At 39.4% G+C, this 22,984-nt stretch overlaps 2 protein-coding genes and 1 pseudogene across 2 annotated transcripts; 1 reads left to right on the top strand and 2 right to left on the bottom strand.

Moving 5' to 3' along the window:
- Positions 1-1,191: 1,191 nt before the first annotated feature.
- Positions 1,192-4,099, bottom strand: LOC110056969 (uncharacterized; annotated as a pseudogene).
- Positions 4,100-9,016: 4,917 nt separating this feature from the next.
- On the bottom strand, positions 9,017-21,987 carry LOC110056925 (serine protease 33-like). Its single transcript, XM_020763483.2, has 6 exons — positions 21,710-21,987; positions 19,119-19,471; positions 18,009-18,147; positions 11,581-11,610; positions 10,182-10,528; positions 9,017-9,581 (listed from the first exon to the last, which is right to left on the bottom strand). Exons 1-6 carry the CDS (start codon positions 21,762-21,764, stop codon positions 9,108-9,110), a joined length of 1,398 nt encoding a protein of 465 aa, XP_020619142.2. The 5' UTR covers positions 21,765-21,987; the 3' UTR covers positions 9,017-9,107.
- LOC149118328 (uncharacterized) lies at positions 11,660-13,104 on the top strand. Its single transcript, XM_089293827.1, has 2 exons — positions 11,660-12,369; positions 12,610-13,104. The coding sequence occupies exons 1-2, from the start codon at positions 11,856-11,858 to the stop codon at positions 12,864-12,866; spliced, it is 771 nt and encodes a 256-aa protein (XP_089149953.1). The 5' UTR covers positions 11,660-11,855; the 3' UTR covers positions 12,867-13,104.
- Positions 21,988-22,984: the final 997 nt, after the last annotated feature.

Raw genomic sequence — 22,984 nt, forward strand, 5'->3', positions numbered from 1 at the left:
CTGTGGAATTAAGCGTCTGGGAGTATTTCTACTCCCCCTTCCCCCCGCTGAATGGGATGTCAATCCATCCGGCAGCGTTACCCACCCATTTGTAGATTACATCTGGATGAGATTTTGAGGTGTTTCTCATTAGCTAGTCTCACATCCCCAGGAGAGGTCGATTTCAAAGTTGCAGACATAAGTCTAAATGAAAAATCTACAGCAAGCAAAATGAGCGCGAGTAATAAAGTGTTCGTTTTAGGACGAAGCCTCTGTACCCTAAGCAAGCTGTTGGACAGAGACAAGATCGGCCAAAGAAATTCAAAAACTCTTGAATGAAACCAAGGAGTCAGCCTCATCTATCTAACACACTTTTCTTGAGTTATTTTAAAAATTGTTTAGGAAACTGGAACACTCAACCAAGTTTGAGGTTTAAACCTGGTCTATTTTTTGGCTTCTTGTATTATGGTTGCCCCTACGTTACACGCGGAGGAGTTCAAATTCAGAAATTGAACCACACTAAAAGTTCAACTCAATTTGAGTGTTCTATTGCTACTCAAACAGGGTCAGTGTCACAGCGAAAACAATTTCCGTGATTACAAACATATTTGGTTTTCTTACTATGGAGACTCCTGTGTTACCCACAAGTCTATGAAGCTAGACAACGATGGCCCAAAAACAACTGCGCAACAATATTAAGTTAAAGATTGGGGATGGGATGGTTGCAAATGGAGAGTCGCTGACCTTATTGTGATTTACATAACAAAACTCATAATCGGCGGGTGTGTACGTGGCCTATGCACATAAGGGATGTCGCGGCACATAAAGCACTAACCCATAGCGGTTACAAGCACTAACCCATAGCGGTCATCATGAGGCAAAGGATCCAGCTCTAGGAAACCAAAAGGAAACGAAGAACCACACATCTTCCACACATATTGTTATTTTAAGTGACAACTGAAATGATGCACGTACATACATCGACTTGGCCGTTCGCTGAAAGTTTGGCAACTATTTAATATAAACCATGTCGATCGCCTGTAAATCGCAACCCGATTTATATTGGTAGGCGAACGCACTAACGATAAGGCTAACGCGCCTCCACTACAGTTCAGTAGTAATCAAATGGTAAACTCGTTAAATGATTTAATTTCCTTATTTCACTCCTCACCATTTGATAGCCCATACAAATTTTGAATTTTTCTCCCTAAAGAAAATGTCGGGCGTTGCAAAATGGCGTTCTGATACATAAAACCAGCAATGACCTCAAATGGGGTACGCTTTTGTGTTCAGCGTTTTACTTGCTATTTTAAGGCTCTTCTTGAATAATTACCATTCCGTAATCAAACGGATTCCCACACGTGACTCCTGAACAACTTTCACCCCCACAATGAGAACCACCACCTCTGGCGACGTAACCTCTTACACCACTCCCACCCCCAGAAAATCCCTCACCGCCACCAGATGCTCCGTTATCTTCGGCGCCTCCACCCCAACCACCAAACCCACCGACTGCACCTGGAGAGGGTCCTCCGTTATTTCCGCTGTTCATCCTGCCTGCCAATCCTCCGACCCAACCCTGAAGACGTGATCCTCCAGTCTCACCGTGGGATGTTCCAGATCGTGCACAACCTTTATCCAACCAGCCCTCACCCACTCCGCCATGATAATTCCCGTTTTGAGTATTGCACTGACCGGGATTACCCTGCTTCCCTCCTTTTCTAACATATCTCCAATAGTGGCCCAATGGAGTCGCGCTACTGGTGCCATCTCTTCCAGCCTGACCATCTTTTCCATGCACGCCTCCGGATGCACCGCCTCCCCTCCGGATGCAATTAAAAGGCTGTTATTTATATCATACACAAAACTCCCTCTTTCACCCCCTGTTCCGGCGTTATCTTCTACTGACATTCCCAGTTCGGCCGCCGTCTTGGTGGTGCGTTGTCCTCCTTCTATTTCCACTGACTTTCTTCCTCTTTTTCCCACTACTACATTAAGCACGGTTCCTTTGCTTAGGTGAAATATCCCTTGTATCTTTGCACCTTTAACACCGTAATATGTCCCAGGACGGAAACCATAATTATAGCTATGTGTGCCGCCTCGGGCCCCGGACACTGTGATAGAATAATTAGAGGTGTTGGGAACTAAAAACACTTGAAGGATGCCAAGTCTTCTATTGCTCCCTGTTGAAATGAAATGTTACATAAACGATTTATAATGATATAAACGTTCTTAAACACAAAATGTTCCAATTCTGTCGGGTAAGAAAGTTGAAACTAATTTTCAAACAGTGCAGTTACGTTGAAAGATTGAAAGTAGCCAGTGAGGTTCTCGGCAGCTCTTAGATGTACGGGTGGAGGATAAGAGAACGCCCTCCCCCCTTCCCCCGTAGTCGAACTTCTGCCAGAACACTGTGCTCGCACGCTCTGTTTAGGGCTGTATATGATTAATACTCGCCTCATATTCTCTTTATCACCCAACTAGTGGACTAATGCAAATCCTGCATTTTAGTAGGCTACGCTACTAGAGGACTATTAGTAATAGTCCCCGAGTAGCGAAATTTGCGCAATCGAGCGTGAAGTGATTCTTTCGTTTTATTCCCAAATAAATATTTCTTCACTTGCATTTGCTAACTTTATTATTGTCTTTTCTGTCCGACTAGTTGGGTGATACTAAAACAATTAGACCCTTCAACCTCAAGGGCCGCGGGTCAATAGCCCATTCGTCTTCGCCTCGTAGGCTATTGACCCGTAACCCTTGAGGGCTACGGGTCCAATTGGTAATTAGACCTTGGAGGGCCCTTAGAAGGTCCTTAGCCAGGAAGAATTGAAACCCTGTGTGAAACTCGACACGATTCTCAATTTACATTGGAAGCCTTAATTGAACACAGCCATATTTAAAACTTCCTAAAAATTAACTCTTTTTTCAACAATCATTTCTAGATCTATAGAAAGCTATGTTTTGAGTGATGTCATGTTCGTGATCTCGAAAGACCTGATCAAACAGTGCCGACAGTTTAATCTACCATTGTTTTACATGGTGAAGACTTACTATGATAAAAGCGCACACTTAACTGCCAGCAGTATCTCTTTTTCCCTAACATCTGCGATGAAACATGAAAAACAGAACAAAGGAGCATGATTTTCTAACCACTCCCGGCCCCCGCCCCCCGCCCCCCTCCCAGAGTCGTGTCTGTTCACTCAGGTTAAGCGTTCTTCCCTCGGATTTTAAAACCAAAAGAGAGACTGCAGTCAGTCAAGAAACGAACTAAACATGTTAAAACTTGCAATGCGGTTTCTAAAATTTTGCTTTTTTGGAGACAAGTTGAATCGTTTCGACACTTTAGATCAAACAGTAGCACTTGCGTGCAACCATCATTCTAAGTTCTATTTTTCTGTCGCAAAAACAACCCCCACTTGGCTAAGTTTCTGGACACTATAAACGAGAGCTATAATTTTGAAATCTCACCTTCTGGTGTTATGGCGCAGTAAACCAGAGATGGTGGCGCCATAGAATTGATGGGTTTCAGCCAATAGTTACCGCTGGCAATATTCTCGCTGTCGCTCTCAGCATATTTCATGACAAGAGAATGCGGCCAGTTCTCGAACTGATCCAAGTTTAACTGATAACATAAAAAAAAAAAAAACACGCATATCTATGAGGTGGAAGGTGCAATCCAGCCTGAGGTAATCACTGCCCAACCATGGCGGGCTTTAAAGCAATACTGATGTTTAAGTTAGGCGTAACTCATACGTTTTTTTTTTTTTTCTTTTACTTCCATTTGCAATTGCAAGGTTTCATAAAAGGATAATCCTCGATCAATTTTAAGCCTTGTTTAATTTGTACGAAAAGTATTTAGGAAAACGGTTTTCACGTGTACTGAAAATCCATTTTAGCGTTGCAGGTAAATTCGTGTGTTGATCCACTTTGACAGTGTTATGACGAAATTCATGATCAATAACAGGACAGACGCAGAAAAAACTGACGTCAATTTGTTAAACAGTGCATATGTACCTCGATTTGTGATTCGCTTCAAGTAAACCCTGTCTTTATCTGGTAGGAAATGCCCAGGCCTCGCATCTTTCGTCCTGTTGTTGAGTTCACAAGTTTCTTTCAACATGACGTAATTAAAACTTTGGCAAAGGAAGTCTGCATTACATGGTTGATGACATTCAAGAGGCTTCAATTTCTCTAGGGTCCGGTAAGTGAATCCAACAAGCGCTTTGTACAGCGCGGAACTTTCAGTAAGACATTGATCACGTGACTCGCATGTAGACGCTGATGTACTCAAACGTTGCCCGGCAAATTGGAGAACCACACCAAGCAGCCTAGTAGTCCAAATCATTGAGCAAAGCAATCAGATAGCCGAATGTTCCTAAAAGATAAGGCATATTAAGGAGATGATTTATTTGTAGCGTCATACGTATGGTTGATTTTAAAGGTTCCTGTAAATAATTCCATGCTGACGATTTTTGTTCATTTCATGCCATAGGGAGAGGGCTTGATACTCCTACTGTCTGTTTAAATAATTCTATTTGATTCAATTTAAATAATTTTATTTATTTTCACGTTCACTTGTTATTGCAAGATAGCAACTTCACTTTAGTTATCTTTTTTTCCTGTTTATCCATGTTTTAGACATAAGTTGTATTAAGCTAGGCTTCGACATGCTAGGGACGTTAATGTCTGCTCAATAAACGAGAAATTGCCCGCCTCTATATGTCTGGGTTTTTTTGCTTGTATTCAGTTGTTCAGAAATTGTTTTGTTTTCGTTTTGCTGCAGGGTGATCAGACAACAGATCTCGTTTTATGCAAAATTCAACTCTCTCCAAACACGTCCCCGATAAGAGAACACAAGCGTGAAAATCAGTGCAACAAGCTAAAAGCCGTCTTAAAATGTTTCAATGAACTTGAAACTCAGTAATTGCGAAGTTCATTCGAAGTTGCAGCTGTGAATTTTAATGTTGAAGACAAACACCAGAGAGACCGTTGTAATATCTCCATCAATGGATCCTATAATCTTTGCAAAGAAGCTCATAAGCTGTCAGAATTTTTTATCACTTAGGTTAAACGGTCTACTCATTAACGACATGACATGGCTTCGATAGTCAGTCTGGGTGACTGATTCTTTTCAAAAGGTGCTAATCACAGGATGTTCAGCATGAGGGACGTTTCAGCGGTTGCAAAAAACACTCGTTTTGCGTAAAATCCCTTCGTTGAAACTTAAATTAGTAAAATTTTATGCATGGAGGAGTTGATATCTATGTTAGTTTTGTTGATAAAAACGTTACAACAAATTGAACAGTGCTCCCCCCCCCCCCCTCCCCTCCACCAATACTCAGAATGACATTGCACGACCGCTATCCATGGCTGCAAAGTTAATTGACAAAAGTCGTTTCAGAAATGCCGGGCTCTCGAAAAGAAATTAAAATCCTTCTTTCCTTTCCTTTCTCCTAAGTGCTTTCCTTTTTCCTTAGCGTTTAGCGCTCACAGAAATGCCAGCTGCTGACAATTGAAAGAGTGGAAGGATGTTTACTGGATGTTAATAAAATCAGAAACAATCAAAATTGTACCCTTCTCATTAAGCGGTTGAAAAAATGAAAAACAAACGTCTGATGAAAGTACGAATTTGTAATAGCTGTTCTTAAGAAACTTTGCTTCCTTTCTTAAGTCCGCATGCTGAGAGACAAAGCCTCAATCTGCTATAACTGAGGACACTGAGGCATGAAGCAGAACTGAACTTCTTGAAATAACCGGCGATTCAATTTCCCTGATGTTTTTACAGTAATCAATTGGCATCTTGGCACGCTATACCGTGTTGAGCAGAGTCTTCCCGGACTGTTTCGCAGTGCGTCCAGTTTCGTCAAAGAAAAGTATATCTGCTAAAAACCTTTTTCGCTTGTATTGACATAAACTAATTTTGGAAGTAACTTAATTACTGAACTCTGCTTACAATACAATACAACAAGAATGCTAATGTGCGCGAACAGTTTGTTGTTAGCTGAACAAATTAATTGGCACTTGTTGTTTTGCCAAATTGTAGCGGCTTTAATCGACTAAAGGAGATAGACAAAATCCTAAATTTGATATCGCCAGTAAAGAGAGCTAGCTATTATCCTTTTAGGTTTTTCAAACCTACGTTAAGCTAAATGTAAGCCAGTACAATGTAAGGGATTACAACATGTATCCATTAAGATAATTAGTCTCTTTTCTTCGTTAGGTACTCTTTTTTTCTATAGGGACACGGAAAATGGTTACTTTTAAAACGTGGTAATGATTTTTCACACCCCTTGTTTGCTTTTAATTTTAATTAAAGCCACGCGCGGTTTTCATTGCGACTGCCCTCGTAGTAGGCCACCGGTATAAATTACCTGCCGGACTATTTCTTTGATTTCACTTTCCCGTAATACTATAACATTGGCTAATAATGTTCGTTTAAAGAGATTTGAATTAAATGTAGAAAATGATTTGCGACTTAAGAAAGAGTACTGAGGAAGAAGCCTTTCTGCTAAATAAAAGCGCTGGTATGCGACCCGGCTCATTTGTTTCAGTGCCGGGTTTCTGACGAGAGCTCGTTACCGAAATGGTTACTAAGCAATCAGCTCCAGTTATGCCACATTTTTTAATTTCCGAGGTGGTCACTTACGAGAGCTTTAGAGTAGAGAGGAACCAGTTTTACATGAGTGCAGACTACGTATACGTGAGAGTAGTAACCCCGCGGATGTTGGCTGATAACCCACTGGATTGAGCACGACTGACCCACTGAAAGGTGCATGCGTTTCCAATTGTACTCCTTTCATTTTGGTGTTTAGCCCAAAAAAAAACCATTGACTTTATAGGCAATATAACTTTTAATTTAAGCTTAGTCCAGCATGCTCTGACAGAATGAGAAGACTAGTCATCTGGGAATCTTTCATTAAGAAATAGAAAACATTTTCCCTGCTTCTCTCGAGTAAGAGAAGAGAATTGTTGTGGAATCACCAGCTGCAGGCGAGTGTTTCCAAAACTTTTCGAATTCTTCAAAATAGAAAAAAATATATGTGACCTTTATTTACCTTCGGCAATGTTTATAGCACAAATGTTAGTGGGACCGAGCAAACAACTGAAACAAATAATTGAAATTAAACACAACATTGTTAAGAATACCAACTGGCCGGAGGCAAACCAGTTGGCGTGGCCGAGGATTTGCACTCGGGGCCACCGAGAAACAAATCAAGGCAGTGCTCAGAGCGGGACTTAACTCAACCCTAGACCGCCGTGGATTGCGAATCATATCTGACACGCTGACCACTCGGCCACGTTGCATCCTTAAAACTTTAATTGCACTTTAAAACTCAGTTTGCGAAGAGAAAGCTTAAGTTTATCCCTTGTGATTGAAATTGATACCGTTTATAGAGTCGAATTTGTCAACGATATTTCAGTTATAAAATGAATTCGTTTTTAATACATTTTAGAAACATCTTATATCAGAAAAAGGAGCTTACAAAGCACTGATGGCTCGCCTCAAGGGCATAGTGGCCTTTGTGTCTCCAAGACCCTCCATGGTCTCTCTCGAATCGTACCTCACTGTTTCCCTTAGAGTCATTCTCAGAATCTAAGACTATTTACCAATTAGATATGAGCTCGAGATTTCTAAATTGATTTCTGTGTTAATCGATGAGGCCGAATCAACAATCCTCTAGCTCGTAGAAATCGAAAGCGAATAATTTGATTGTTCTAATGGAATTCTAATTAATAAATTACCTCCACTGAATGATTTCCAATTGTTTCTCGACCAACTTTACGTTTTAGTAAAATAGCGAGCGGACCGAATTGTCTTTTGAAAACTAGCAGCAGCCTACAAGTGCGGCTCTTTATAGTCTTCTCGGAAATTTGATTTGATTGAAATGATACCTCCATAAATTCTTCCTCTGAAATTCTGGAGAAACGAGAAAAAGGTGCCATTATGTAGACGACCTTCAGCCACTGCACACTAATGGCTTAAGTGAATGTTATCTCAATCAATCGGATTGCAATATTTGCAAACAGTATGCTAGTAGAAGTCTACTTAAAAAAACGTTATATGATATTATGGTAACTGGCTCGTATAGTTCTTTGCAGAGCACCTTTGCCGTTTTTACAATATTTTCGCCAATTAAAGAATTACTCGGTAAATACGTTTACATTTTAGAGTAAAAGAACTCTTCAGAAAGTGTTTCCTCTAAATGCACATTCTTCAACATCCAATAAACTGTTAGTCGTGTATAAACGTTCATTTTCTTTTCTGAACACAGCGATTGTTTTCGGAAACTTTTCGCAACACTACGCACCTTAAAAAATTACCTTACTTGTGATGTGGTTTCCTACTGAATATTGGAAGTTCTCATGCCCTTAGTGACCAAATCGACGTAGTCTTTTATCACCAGCCAATTAAAACTTACACTTTGTTTTGTGTAGAGCGTTTTCAGTCACGTGGCCAGCACACATGCAAATTTATTGGAACAAATGGAAGTGTTTGCATAAGAAAAGAGTTCAACTCCCTCAGGACTGATTTGGTACAGCAACATGCCCGCCGTTTCATTGTTTTGGAACACCAATACGGCTGCCATGACGTCATGTGAAAACGCCCTATAGGCTACAGCTGACCAGAAGCACTGCCGCAAAAGCCATCTCGTCTTTGCACTACTCATGTAGATTTGCAAGGCCAAGCAAAGAAATGCAGTTCTACCAGTATTCGCTTTACCTTTCATCTCTTCCCATCACAAATCTCGCAGTAAATTCCGTCTATCAACGAGCCTTCCCCTCAAACAACAACAAATAAACAATGAACCTTTCCTTTGTACTTAAGTGGAACATCGTTCAGCATTCTCGGAAAATCTAAATCAACCAAAATTAAGTTGAGAAATAAACTAGGTTGTCCTAAGACTCTATTTTATACTGTATCTGTTGTTCAATTCACACTCCCTTCTATTTAAAATATCACTGGTTAAAAGTATCGTTGGTTTTTGGGAGTCATTTTGATTGTCTAGGTTCAAGCCAGTATTGTACAGAACAGGCATTTTTTCTGATTACTAGTTCAGACTTTATTGGCGTTATGCTTTGTAACAATATTTCTGCTGAGGGTTATAACTTCTTAACTTTATTGCCATTTAGCTACCCTTTGTCGTTTCAATCCAGTTCATCAAAGACTTCACGTTGGCGTACACCCCCGGATAATTGGGTCGAGCGCATCCAATACCGTAGCTTACCACCCCCGCGAGGTAAGCCTTACCATTCTCCGAGCACACCAAAGGTCCTCCGCTATCCCCCTGACAAGCATCGATTCTTCCTTGATCATATCCAGCACATAACTTGAGTTCTGAAACCTCACCATAGCTGTCTGAACACTTTTTGTTGTCGATTATGGGAACATCAGCTTTCATCAGTTTCGTGGCCTGTTGTCCACCCTCTCTGAGCAACCCAAACCCGGTGACAGTGCACATTTTTCCAGGTGGAAAATTGGAGCTTGACGTAGGTAGACATACTGGTTTCACGTAATCACTGAAAGGTGCTTCGGACTTCAGTTCCACGAGAGATATGTCGTAGTCTTTTGTACCGTCGTTATAACGAGGATGGTTGATCACCTGCAACAATCAATCGATCAACAACAGCCTTTTCAGTATAGCACTATAATGTTACACCTGAGTATAAATGTGCTTACAATTATCGAGTTATATTATGGAGAAAACCTTCAACTGAAGGTGATTAGTGCCAGAATTAAGGATTGAAATATTCCCAGATTTGAAACGGGGGCGCCACTGAACTACTTGCGTCGACTAGACATCCAGCGCTTTATATAAAATAACTGAGATACTATGCGCGCTTTCATTGGTCGACAGGTGTGTTAAGATGGGATTATGTAAACACGACTGTGACCTTTTAGATTCGCGCGTATTTTTGAGAAATATTTTGTAAAAGTAATAGAGCTTTTTTTCCGTGTTCACACAGCCTCATATAAACACTCGGGGGGCTGGCAGACTACGTCTCGGTTTTGCATAACTGTCTCAAATTCTCCCAACCCTCCTCGTGTTTAGATGAGGCTATGCAAACACGGAAAAAGTGCTCTATTGCTTAAATAGTAAACAAAACTTGTTTTTGCTTTGTCAATTGAGTTAACCGAGTGGCGGTCAGCAACGGTAAATTATCGAGACCAAATAGTTTGGATTCCATTCGGACTTCTCTACCTGTTTCGCACCAATTATGACCTCATTGCCATCATCGTTATTGACGTCGAATTCTCCAAGAACAACCTTAAGTTCAAATGGTGGACGTTTCATTCTTTGGAAGCAATGAGCAGCTGACACCACCCACTTTTTATCGATGAGAGATCCACCGCAGAAGAGGTTGGTATAGCCGTAGTAGCTTTCCCATCTGAAGGCCACCTGCCAAGGAAACTCTGCTGGCTTCGCTTCTTGCCCACCAACAATGCGGGACTTCTTGCCAACACCGCAGCTCATGCTTCCCTTAAAACTTCCGCCTGCTTGACCCTGAGGATCATTAGAGCTAGAAATGTATCCTGGGATATTCAAATCTGAAACAAAGTTTGCATGAACATATGTATGTTAAAACAATATTAATGGAATGGATAATGGTTCATATGATCTCTCTTAGGTCAAGAAAGCCTTCGTCACTACCAAAGAAAATTGCTTTCCTTTTAAAAATAAGCAAAATCTATACAAACGGTCTTCGCTTGTTTTTAAATAGCTCAGTTTTTTTGTAGAAAAGATCCCATCTTCCGTTTGCTTGAAATACCAAAGCCTTTCGATTTAATGAGTCAAAATTCAATTTATGGAATTACGATTACGCACTGTGTTTGAAGGCCTTCAAAGGTCGTATCACGAACGGCACAAAAAAATGGGCCCGTGCTCTTTGTGTAGTGCTCTGATCACAATTTTACTAAGATATTCAAGTAGAGCGAAAACCTCCTTTATTTTAGTTCAAATTCGTCCAGTTTGACACCGATTTGGACAGGTCAAATGGCCGCTCAAGTTGGAGTACTTTCACTTCTTCTTCTAAAATTGTTTGCGGATCCGTGAACTGAAAGCCTTTGGGAGAAGGGTCAGAGGGTCTAAAACAGGTTTTTCAGGTCATTCGTTACCTTGGTTTTACATGCAGCTTAAACTTGAGTAAGTTAACTCGCAAACTTAAGTGATTCTTTTTTTTCTCAGAGACACCGAGTTTCTGTCAAAAAGCGTCCCTATTGCCACTTGTGTCTCCTACATAATTAAGCGCCACCTATTAGTGAGCTACCTATTCCTTTAAACGATCAATTTCCGCGCCATCAGAGTACATGAAGATCATTTGTCCGTAGTTCATCTTCTGAACAGTTCACATCAGACCGTTACAAAACAACTGTCTCGAATGTCATTTTCATGAGGGGGGCAGAATTCCTTCAAGCGCAAGATTCTTCTTCCATCTTAAACTTTTGAGTGTTAACTACCAAAAGAGGTAAATGCCCCGTCCCTAACTAGCTCCCTCCCTCCCTCCAACTCTCGAATGATAATAAATGCCCCGAGGGTGAAGTCGCATTATTGCGGTAACCAGAAAATGCGCTGAGGAAACATTCATCTCGCTCTGATTTACCTTTTACTGAGGAGTTACTTGACATGGAGACTGAAAAAGAAACAGAATTTTGAGCAAAGTTATAGCCAGTTGCACTCCATGCAACTAGCAGATGCAACTTATACCCCGTTCACACCAAAGCTTAAACATGTTTAAATCGTGTTTTAATAAACTTGTTTTACTAAACTGCCCGTTCACATCGCGGGCGCGTTCAACAAAACATGTCTAGAACCGTGTTTTATAAAACTACCTTGACGAGGTAGTTTAACTTTTGTGTTTTATTAAACACATCCAAAATGGCGGCCGTTAAAAAACCTCGCGGAAGAGTTTGGGAGAACAGAGAGACCATGTTGTTACTTCAGAAGTGGGGGGACGAAAACATACAAACAAAACTATTGTCCTGTACCAGAAAGAAGCCTATATGGCAAGAAATCAGCGCATTTCTACGGGCGGCGGGCTACGAGGACAGGGACGAAGACGCCTGTAAAACAAGAATACACAATTTGGTAAGCGCGTATGGTTCCTACAAAGATGAATGCAGGAAGACAGGAAACGGAACTCCGAAGAAGAAGCCGGCGTTCTTCGATGAAGTCGATGAATTCTTATCAGCAAAGCCCTGCACGAAGCCAAAGAGTGTCGTTACTTCTTCCCAAATTGTCATTGGGGATGGTACACAGGTCTGTGAAGAAGAAAGCAAAGGAAATGTCGAAAACGTTGCGCCAAATTTAACTTCCAGCAGCAGCAGCGACAACAACAACAAAGTCAGCAAATGCCCGGAACCAAAAAAAGATGCTTGTGTGACATGTACAGGTGAGCTTTCAAAAAAACACTATCGCCTATTGGAGGGCCAGACAATTGTCGCACGTAACAGACCATGGGCGCCTTGCACTGTCGAAAAAGTTGATGGGTTTATTTTTGCAAATATACTTCCAAGACAGATGGAATCATGTATTGCAAGAGATAAGTAAAACATAAAGCAGCTGCTAACATCATTAATTTCCGACTTGGATCCCCACATTTAAGCGTAAGATTTGTTGTGTTCCTTTTCAGAAACAACAACAACGGAAGATGAGAAGCCAGTACCTGTATGTAAAAGTGGCACAAAAAAACGAAAGTTGTCAACAACTGACGCATTTGCCAAAGTCGACAAAGCTTTAGAGGCGTTTGTGTCCTATCAGCAAACAGCTGATAGGAGATTTATGGAGGCAGAGAAGGCACGTGAAAGAAGAGATGAAGAAAGGGAGGAGAAGAGAAGGAAAGAAGATCAGGAGTTTCTGTTAAAACTGGCGCAGGTACTTCAAAAGTAGATTCAATACGTTTTTGTACTCGTGCCTGCGTCACTTTCAGCTAGATCTTCTATCCGTTATCAGTTATTTTTTCGGCGTCATTTGTGTTAAAGCCTAAGGACTTGAACTTCATATCAACATCAGATCATCATCAGGCAACATGTATTAATTCTGATGGTTACCCGGTTAAATTTCTTATGTAAGCTTTTATGCTGTACATTTTTACTTGTTTATTCTTGTCTATTTCCTAAATCATTTGTTGACCAATTTTGATGAATTTACCTATAATGAGTATTTCGTAGTTTTTAACTTTATGAATTTATTTTCTTCAGAGATATTAGCATATTTTTGCTATCAGGAAATTCGAAGTAAATTGATTTGATGACATAATTTGAGGCCCTTTTTTTAAAATAATTTATTCCAGTGTGTATTAAAGAATTGACAGCTGAATAAATAAAAGTTTGTTAATCAAGCAATGATTTTCTCTTTTTATTTTTAAATTGCTTGAGAAATATTATATAAAGCTAGAATTGTTCTGAGGTCACGTGAAGTTCAATTAATAGCTGAAATGGTCACAATCTGACATGTTTTACCTTGTGTCTGGGCTTGAGAATATGAGGCATAATGAAATCAAACATGCAAGGGAAAATTGAGGAAACACAGATTGAAATAAATATATGCAAAATGATTATGGAATGAACTTACATTTCTGTTTTGCTTCAAGCTGGGGTGAAAATCATATTTAACAATACATGTATGCTGTAGCAGTAAGTATAAATTTCTTGTGCACCCACAGTACCCAAAACGCAACAGTGGTTATTGATGTTGTCTCTTTCTAAATTAACCAAGACTCCTTGTTGTTTTTTTCTTTCATAATCAGTAATTGTTATGTAGAAATTAATACTTGCTACTGGATAGATTTTTGCCTCGCAAACTTCAAAACCACTCTCACTTTGCTAGTGTAAAATTCAAGGAACAAGGATCTCATGGAAAAAATAATTTAATATTTAACTCAAAATAAATCAAATTTGTTTCTGTGGTTCATCCAGTTGTCCAAAGCAAGAAGTATGAAGAGGGATTTGTACAGGTTCTGGAAAACCAGGAAAGTCCTGGAATTCTGTGGCATTTTTCGGGACTGGAAAGTCTTGGAAAAAGACTACTGGTCCTGGAAAAGTCTGATAATTTATTAAACTCAACTAGTAAAAATGCAAAACAGAAAATAGTTGTCTGCAGTGTTGAGATCTTAAATTGATGTGAATTTTGGAGTTCTGGAAAAATCAATCTGAGTTCTGGAAAAGTCCTGCAAATTGGTTTCTGAAAACAAGTACGAACAATGTGTGAATAATTTTGTAGCCTCAGTGATTCAACTACATGTATAATAGTGAACTTTGGGGTTTATTTTAAAAGGTCTAAACAAAAGTATGAACTTTCTTTTCACTTGTCACTCATCAGGTGAACAAGTTGAATGAAATTAATGACATTAATGCCAGTGGAAGCCAATGATGTTGTTAAGTGATTACGTGTAGATCCTCTTGGTAATCCAAACTGAACCCCTAAGTTAAAAAGTTGTGATATTTTTTTTCTCTTTCCTTCAGTAAGCTTGTATCATTTTACAGCTAATGCTCAGATAGGAAAATAACTAGCACTTAAATTTACTAACAAAATAACTAGGAAAACAACTAACGCTTAAATTTATCCTATGAGAACATGTGGTAGGTATGGCCAAATTGACATGTGTAATCAAATAATAACAAGTAAAATTAACTAAATCTACAGGCATTTTATTAGTTCAGTTGAAATTATTTCCTAATTTCATGTGTATTAACCTTTTGATTACCTTCTAATATCAGGGATGACAAATTACAATCATAGTGTTTTTCACTTGTTTATATGATCAAGAGTGCAATATTAGATGTAAAATTATAAATTTATGCTGATATTTTGCATCAAAATTAAGGAGTAATTTGTCACCCATGGTATCACAGTAATAGATTACAAGAAGTGAAACAAATTTCACCTTAAAAAGTACAAGGTATTTTAATATTTATCAAATGGCTTTCAGCTTTACAATCAGTGACAATAAAGGGTGTAATTTCATTTTCTGCTGCTTCTTAAGCAAATAATTATACATTGGCTTCAAAGGTATTTCTGAGATTATTTATAACGTACAGACTTAAAAAAGCTACAGTTCCTGTTTGAACTTAGCAGCCCATCTGGCTGATGCAGTCCAAAAAAGTCTAAATCTTGTTTTTATTATATGTGCATTGTGACATCCTTGAAGGTGTATACATGTATGTTGATATTATTAAGGTACCAAATTTTGGGAACAGACACCTGATTTTTATGAAACAAACCTAATTACAAATGGGACAGTACATGACCCTGGTGGAGGATTGCCTAGACAAAAATCTTTACTTACAATATTTACGTAACTATTTACACTATATACATAAGGGGAAAAGGAAGCATGTACATCACTTGTGTGTGTTTGAGATGTAAGCTTTGTGATAGATTATTTGCTTTTGAGGGGTGCATTATACCTGGCACAAAATAGGCGTGAAATTTTTCATAAAGTTTTTCAGCTTGTATTAAAAAAAGCTCTTAATAGCATCTCTTATTGCTATGGCGTTAATATTCTGCCTTTGGTCTGGATCACCCGGGAAAACTCCAACATGAATATTGACACCATTGAGCCACTGGTCATCGAAAAACTCATGCAGGTTCTCACAATAATTGTGCAAAACACAGCAAGCGGCAATAACATTGCAGGAGTTTTCAACATTTAAGTCTAGTCTCCTACTGATACTCCTGAACCTCCCCTTCAGTCGACCAAAGGCATTTTCAACTACCACTCTCGTCGTACTATGCTTGATATTGAAAGTGCTTTCATCCGGGGTCAAATTTCCACAGGGTCAAATATCCAGAAAACGATAATCAAAATCCACTAGGCCTTGAAGGATTAACGAATGGAATCCTTTCTGATTAATATAGTCATCCGGACTTTGCTCAGGGCCAATTATGGGGACATGGCAACCATGGACTGCGCCAACTACCTGCGGAAACCCCGCGCGACTTTCAAAGCCATCGATCTTTTCTTGTACCTCCTGTCGACTTCGGGGAACATAAATATATCTGGGGAGAAGAATTCTCACAATCACCTCACATACCTGCTTTACAATACCACAAACAGTGGATTTCCCGACACCAAATAGGTTTGCGATCGTTCTATACTGTGCAGTGTCCGCAAGCCAATATAATGTTATCGCCACTCGATGACGCACTGCAATGGCTTTTCTAAAGTTTGTGTCCCTTTTCAAAATATGTGGGGAAAGTTCCACACACAGACGATTGAATGCTTCTTTGGACATTCGGAAATTCTCCACCCAGTCTCGTTCATTCCAACCCTGGCACGTCTCTTCCCAAAACAACTTCGACCTTGGTTTGGTCCAGACACGCCGAACAGGTAAATGCGTGAAAACATATCGAGTGAGAAACAGAAAAAACAAGGAGGAAACGAGACGTCTGTGACGAAGATAACGACGAAGTCGTCTCTGTGCAATCCGTTCTTGGTTTTGAGTAATTTTGCGGGTTTCCTTTAGCCGTGACTGCCATAATGAAGAGAGAACACTGCGATCAAACCATTGACCGCCATTTTGTTTACAAATTTCAATTGGCAACATTTAACATCAAAATGAGGCTACGCAGAACGTACACGCGTCTTTGGTGTGAACAGTTCTTCAATTAAACATGTTTTGTAAAACTGAGTTTTATGAAACTTCGTTTAATTAAACCTGGTTTAGTTGGTGTGAATGGGGTATTAGACATAAAAATAGTAAAAATGACAAAATTAGCAAAGCAATGACATTAAATGAAAAAAGAGCCCTTGTCAGACAAAACATAATCAAAAATTCTTTATTATGTTTCCATCGTCTATCTCGAACAGCGTTCCAATTTGAGCGAATTTAATTAAAACCAGTCTAAATATGAGTCAAGTTTACAATTTCCCTGGTGTAACACTTACTGTTTCCTTCAATTCAGCGATAATCTCCCATACCACAGTATATTTCCATAATTGGGATCACAAATAAATTTTAATGTTAAATTGAAATGACAGATTGAGCAAGATTGGCAACGCTCGGACAGTAAAGTGGCATGAGAAAAAACCCTCATAGCTCATACAGAGAAAAAGTAAAAAATTCTGATTATATTTTCTTTTCTTCGCTTGCTCTCTCTCTCTCTCTCTCTCTCTCTCTCTCTCTCTCTCTCTCTCTCTCTCTCTCTCTCTCTCTCTCTCTCTTACGTAGTTTAGAAATCGAGACTCAAGTGAGCGTAGCTTGCATTGTGCAACTTTCACTGGGCTAATGGTAGCTTTTACTCTATAAAACAGTTTTAAGGACATTTTTTTCCCATAGTGATAACTTAATTCTGTCTTGTGCTACTAATTTGTGTAGCCATTGTATAACATGCAGAGGTGGGTTATCAGAACTCTTCAATCAAAGTTAATCCCCAGTAAAAAAGTTATTTTAACTCTTCAACAATAGTTAAATAACCCCTACAAAACTACTCTAAACGCAGCTAAACGCGAGTTAAAGTAATCCCTCAGTAAAAAGTTACTTTAACTCTCCTACCAGAGTTAAAATAATCCCCACAAGATAACACCCGAAAACGAGTTAAATTAGTTAAATTATTCTAACTCTTCAGTCAGAGTTGAAATAACCCCTACAAGATAACTCCAAAAGCGAGTTATATTAACTCCCTATAGAGAGTTGAAATAACTTCTTCCTAAAATTTAACTCCCAGTGGGAGTTATATTTAACTCTCATTTAGAGTGAAAATTACTGCACAAAAAATAACTCCACTATGCGGAGTTAGATTAACTCCACGACGAGTAAAAATAACTCCCTTTTGAAGTTATTCTAACTCCTCCAAAAATAACTCCACCTTAGGGTGTAAATTTAACCCTTCTGTAGGAGTTATTTTAACTCCTACAGTACTACACACTAATTTTAAGAATTAGTGTGTACTTAGCAGCTAATCTGTTTCTATCTAGGGAACAAGACATCTTAGGTAAGACTTTCAGACTGATATATTGACTCTGTCTCTCGAAGGCGCTCAAGCTCCCGCGATGTTTCAGTTTGACGAACTACGATCTTTTTAACCTACCTTTAGGAAAAACATTGTTCATAAACTCGTCCGGGCCGCCTTCAGCTCCACGAGGACTGTAGCGAACACAGATGATGTCACCATGAACGGTGGAACGAGCAGTCCCCACTCCAATTTGAAATGTATTGTTCCAGACAACCTTTTATGAGAAGGGACGTCAATTGAGGAGCACGATAATAATTTTTACAACATTGGTTGTTAAAAGTAATTTACTAGAAAGTCAGTTTTACTAAGCTAATGTTATTTCTCGATTCTGCCTCGAGTGGAGAAAGAGTCACTTGAAGTGTTCTTAATCTTATAATCATTTGCAAAAATAACAAAGATCCTGAGTCTGCTCTAATTGACTTTTTAGCGAATTCAAAATTAGAACCGGCCTCCAGCGCTGTGTTGTCATGTCCTGCTTGCATAGTTTTAAGCCCCTAAGTCTGGTGACAATCGGGCATAACCTACGCAGAGAGAAGACCAGCATCACCCGCCAATCTTGGATTGGAACCCTCAGGGGAAACGGAAAAGAGGAACACCAGCCCTGACATGAAAAAGAACTCTGCAAGCAGAGATAAAGATCATCAGCATGACCTGGGAGAAGGCAAAGAAGATAGCTCAAGATCGGGAAAGATGAAGGCTCGTAGTCAAGGTCCTATGTTTCTGAGGGAACGAAAAGGAGTAAGTCAAGTCAAGTCTGGTGACGAGACTAAAGGTTTTATTATCGATTGATCGAATGACTAGTCAATTGATTAGTTGGCGGATCGGGCGAATGACAACGAAGAGAGAGCGTGATTCTGGCTACAGTCCCCCCGCTTCCCGCCCCACCCGATTTCAGTTCCCCTGTCTTCCGAACTCAACAACTTTTAACTCTAAAGAGACACATTCAGTTTTGGTCTAGTCATTACCAGTCATACGAGCGCTTCGATATAAGCTCCTTTAGTAACTAAAGCTTGTTCCCACTAAGAAGAGAGAAGCCTTGCGTAAAGACACAGATAACGAAGGAGAAGGAGATTAGTACCTGATGAGCAAACTCAAAACATGAATAAGCGCAACATTTAAAACCAGACTTTGAAAGTATGCGTATGAAACAAGAATATTTGCCATAAAATCCTTTTCCTGGTTTACCTGAGCAAAGTGTTTGATTGGCATTCCAGGAGCTTTAGGCAGTCCTGTCTGATAGTTATAATTCGGCTCTTCCGCGTACCACTTTTGAACAGCCAAGGTGCATAGATCAGGAGTAGCACCTTCACTTTTGGCACCAGTCACAGGTGTAGCTGCAAGATTTTCTCCCTCGCCTTTTGTGTCCATGGTCCTGTTGTCGTGTGAAAGCTCGTCTTTTATTGCGAGTTCCTCACACCACTTTTGAGCCTCTACGCCCAACTCTTCTGAATACGCCAAAGCCTGAGCACCGTGAAGCTTTCTCAGTTTATTGTGGGTCATCACGCATGCTTTATGAAATTCGTCGTATGCGAAGACGCCTTCAATAAACGTAGAATACCATTTTTTATGATCATTGGGCGAAACTAATTCAATAAAAATAATAAATAGCAATTTAATCTTGCCCCTCATTACCAACACAGTAAAAGATTTACTGAGATTACGCGAAACAGAAATTGGTTAGGACTGGTAAAAACGGATTTACCATAGAATATTGCAGGGCATTATAGACAGAGCTAGAACCTCACCGCAATAGTATTCATGGTCGAGACTCATAGGAGAAATAGCTTTTCATGTTCCAGATCCATTTTTGCCTTCATTTTAGATGTAACCAGGGATTCATCTTTTATATGTCAAGCAAAATTTGATCAGTTGACATGTTTTGTAGAATATTTAACAACAAAACACATGACCCTATATCAAATATGCCTTTAAGAAAAAAGTGAACAGATCATATCACGCGAGCTAGGGGGACTGTGCGGTGCTGAAAGCATCGGACTAATACACCAATAATTTCAATCAATTGCTGACTCTCTAATACAAAACAAGATTAAAAAATTAAAAAATAGTTGATTTTAATAGTTTATCGATTCAACCGCAGCCGAGGACCAAGAAGCATTTTAAGTTTAATTAGTAATACTATTTAGTGTTAGTAGGTCGTCAAAAACATTTATATTGTAATGAAACTGATATAGTGATTGCACGAGCTATGATGCTCGTGCTAAGATGTATAACGGTTGTATTTGAATGTATACTCGTAAGAGTTCTAAGACTAAGAGACGGTTATATGGCGAGTACGGGATGCGCAATGTACTCGTAATTAACAAATAAAGAAGCCTCGACTGTGCTCTGTTCTGTTGTAAAGCACGCAGGAAGCGGTAGAGCACGAAAGAAGTGTAGGGGAAAACACGAGACGAAGTCGAGTGTTTTTCCCCACTTCTTGAGTGCTCGACCGCTTCCTAAGTGCTTTACAGCAGAACAGAGCACACTCGAGGCTTCTTTATTTGTTTTATGATAAAGAATCTAATCATTTCCCCACGCATTTGGCTGAATTTTCAAACCAAACTTTATTTTCCAAACGAACAAAAGTGGCGTCACCCGTGCACTGTTCTCTGATAAAGCACGCTAAAATAAGCCAATCACAATCCTTGTTAGAATTGTTCAAATAATTTGATTGGCTAACGAAGCGACAGCTGCCAATCACTAACTGGACTTCAGCTAAGCTTTCAGTTTCGAGTAGTTTGAGCGGCTTTTGAGAGAAGAACGATGCTTTCAAAGTTCGCTTTGAAGTTAATTTTTAAATACGGATCTAAAGGCAGGTGAAGGTTTATATTCCAGAGGAATCCGGCCGTATCGTGGCCCATGGAAACGTGCACTTTTCCAGTGGAAATTACGAAACGCGGAGCTCAAAGCTTGTGGATGAAAATGCGAAATGCCGAGTTGAATTTGAAAGGAGCTACAGTTATTTACGGCTTGTAGCCGCATGCAGCAAGATTGCCCGAACTAGCGTAAAAGTTAGAAAGACTAAACGGCTCCCACTGGTTCTACTCCGAGCACAGAAGAGAATATCAGAGCAAGCTTTGCACTGAGCACTCGTCGGTTCACTTCGCTGAGATGACCGGACAACGAGCGTTACTACACTGCATGTAAGTGTTGTTTGAGCAATTGAGCATTTTTACACAAATAAAGCTTCTCATCATAAACAGAGACACTTCAATTGTTGTTTTCTATCATTGTTTTACTTCTTAAGTATAATTTCTGCCTTCGTAACAAATATAATGTCTTTTATCGAAGCACTGTTTAGGTTGAGAATTTGTTTATTTCGTTACGTGTTTTGTCGGCGGGAATCTAGCAAAACTTGTTATTTTAGTACAGTTTTAACAATGGTCTCTGGAAGCCATATTTACTACAGACAAATAGCTCGTTTCCACTGCGTTTGTCTGAATCACAGGGGATGTTTAATTTGGCGCAAATTTGTCAAAATTCCGACGCAAAAATTTGAAAGCCAACTTACCGTCATCAACCCGTGCTCTGTTCTCTGATAAAGCACGCACTTTCAGCCAATCAGAGCGCGCGTTATATGGAAACTTTATTATAATACAGCGTATATAAGGGACTCACGTTATGGAGTGGCCTGTGTGTGTTAGTAGACTTGCCATGTACAAGTAAGCTAAACGTTGAGAGTCGAGTAATTAAACCGTTGGCTGTTGGACTCCTTGACTGGAAGTTGTTGTCGCCCGCGCGCGTTACAATATGCATTAAAATTAGTCTCATCTTACCTGCATAAAGTTGAGAAGTGTATATCAAGAAAGCACAAAACTGGAATGGAATCATCTTTTGAACCGCTTTCTCAGTGGTCCTGAATTTCGTTCTAATCTAGCGATAAGCTCGAATGAAAAGAACTGTATATCTATTGTATATATGAGAAAGCGATCATTCATTATTCAATCCCCGTGATGTCATTCTAACTGGTATTACACAATAAAGTTGCATGCCTTTTAACATGAGACACACCCCATATTTCTCAATGATAAGAGATTAAAACAGTCAAATTAAAAATAAAAAAAGCTAGAATAATATTTATCGCTGTAAAATGAACGAATTTTGACCTCGCCCGATCATTTTACAATAACATTACTTGCCATGGCTGTGCGTCTGTTTCATCATAACTTATAATTTATGCCAGCGATACTTTCAGCCAGTGGCAACTGACGAAGATCTGCCAAACTCTTCTTTTTAATCTCCTCCCGCCGTCAAGGTAGGGTTGTTCCAGCCACAGGGAAGCATTTCATAAACATTTCTTGGAAATACAATAATGACTCTGGCCTATTTCTTTTTATTATTTCTCTCCTAGAACGTTAAATTTGTAGTCAACTAATGTAGTTCAAAGTTTCAGGCCTGTTGTCGCCTGAAGGTAAGATCGATTGAAATGGCTAACTTTATTTAACAGTCTGTTCATCTGACCCAGAGACGAAATGTTGATCTAGATATATTATAAAATTTAATGTGAGAGCACTGTGAAACATGGACGGTTTCACTTTTTTTGGTAAGTCTCCTCTACAAAGAAGTTTAGGTGTAGATCCATGTAGTTTCGCGAGCTAGTAGGGTGCCAAATTTAGTAGGGAAAAATTCAATATTCAACCCTCATGTGCCATCCAATTCCACAGTGGTTTATTTAAAGTATACATGGCATGAGACAAAATTCGAATTTTAAAGCCTAAAATATTTGACCTTTACTTTCAGTTCTCAAATTCATTAATAATTCATCAAGTTTGAACAAAAGAAATCATGACCGTGACGGTGTTTGGATATCTAATCTTAATTTGCATTGATTTTTACGATTTTATTTCTCTGTCCTTAGGTTTTAGTTTTGATTGAGAAGATATATCAAACACTCAAGACAGTATTTGACCGCATTTCCAAACACCTCGAACTTTCGTCAAAAATACTCCGCTGCGGCGTCGTATTTTCAACTCTCTTCTCGATGTTTGGAAATGTAGTCAAACACGGTCTGTCGTCTTTGATACATTACTTGAAAAACACACGACCTTGTT

This window comes from Orbicella faveolata, unplaced genomic scaffold, assembly GCF_042242905.1.
Source record: "Orbicella faveolata isolate gen_17 unplaced genomic scaffold, um_ofav_v1 contig_1, whole genome shotgun sequence".
In the NCBI taxonomy this organism is placed as follows: Eukaryota; Metazoa; Cnidaria; class Anthozoa; order Scleractinia; family Merulinidae; genus Orbicella; species Orbicella faveolata.

What these genes read in the sequence shown, in the direction of transcription:
- LOC110056925 (XM_020763483.2), bottom strand. Translation starts at nt 21,764, where the DNA reads ATGATTCCATTCCAGTTTTGTGCTTTCTTGATATACACTTCTCAACTT. An exon ending in CACTTCTCAACTTTATGCAG is followed by an intron (nt 19,472 to 21,709) that starts GTAAGATGAGAC and finishes CGTTTATTGAAG; the next exon opens with GCGTCTTCGCATACGACGAA. An exon ending in GAACAATGTTTTTCCTAAAG is followed by an intron (nt 11,611 to 18,008) that starts GTAGGTTAAAAA and finishes TTTCTTTTTCAG; the next exon opens with TCTCCATGTCAAGTAACTCC.
- LOC149118328 (XM_089293827.1), top strand. Translation starts at nt 11,856, where the DNA reads ATGGCGGCCGTTAAAAAACCTCGCGGAAGAGTTTGGGAGAACAGAGAG. An exon ending in TGCTTGTGTGACATGTACAG is followed by an intron (nt 12,370 to 12,609) that starts GTGAGCTTTCAA and finishes GTTCCTTTTCAG; the next exon opens with AAACAACAACAACGGAAGAT.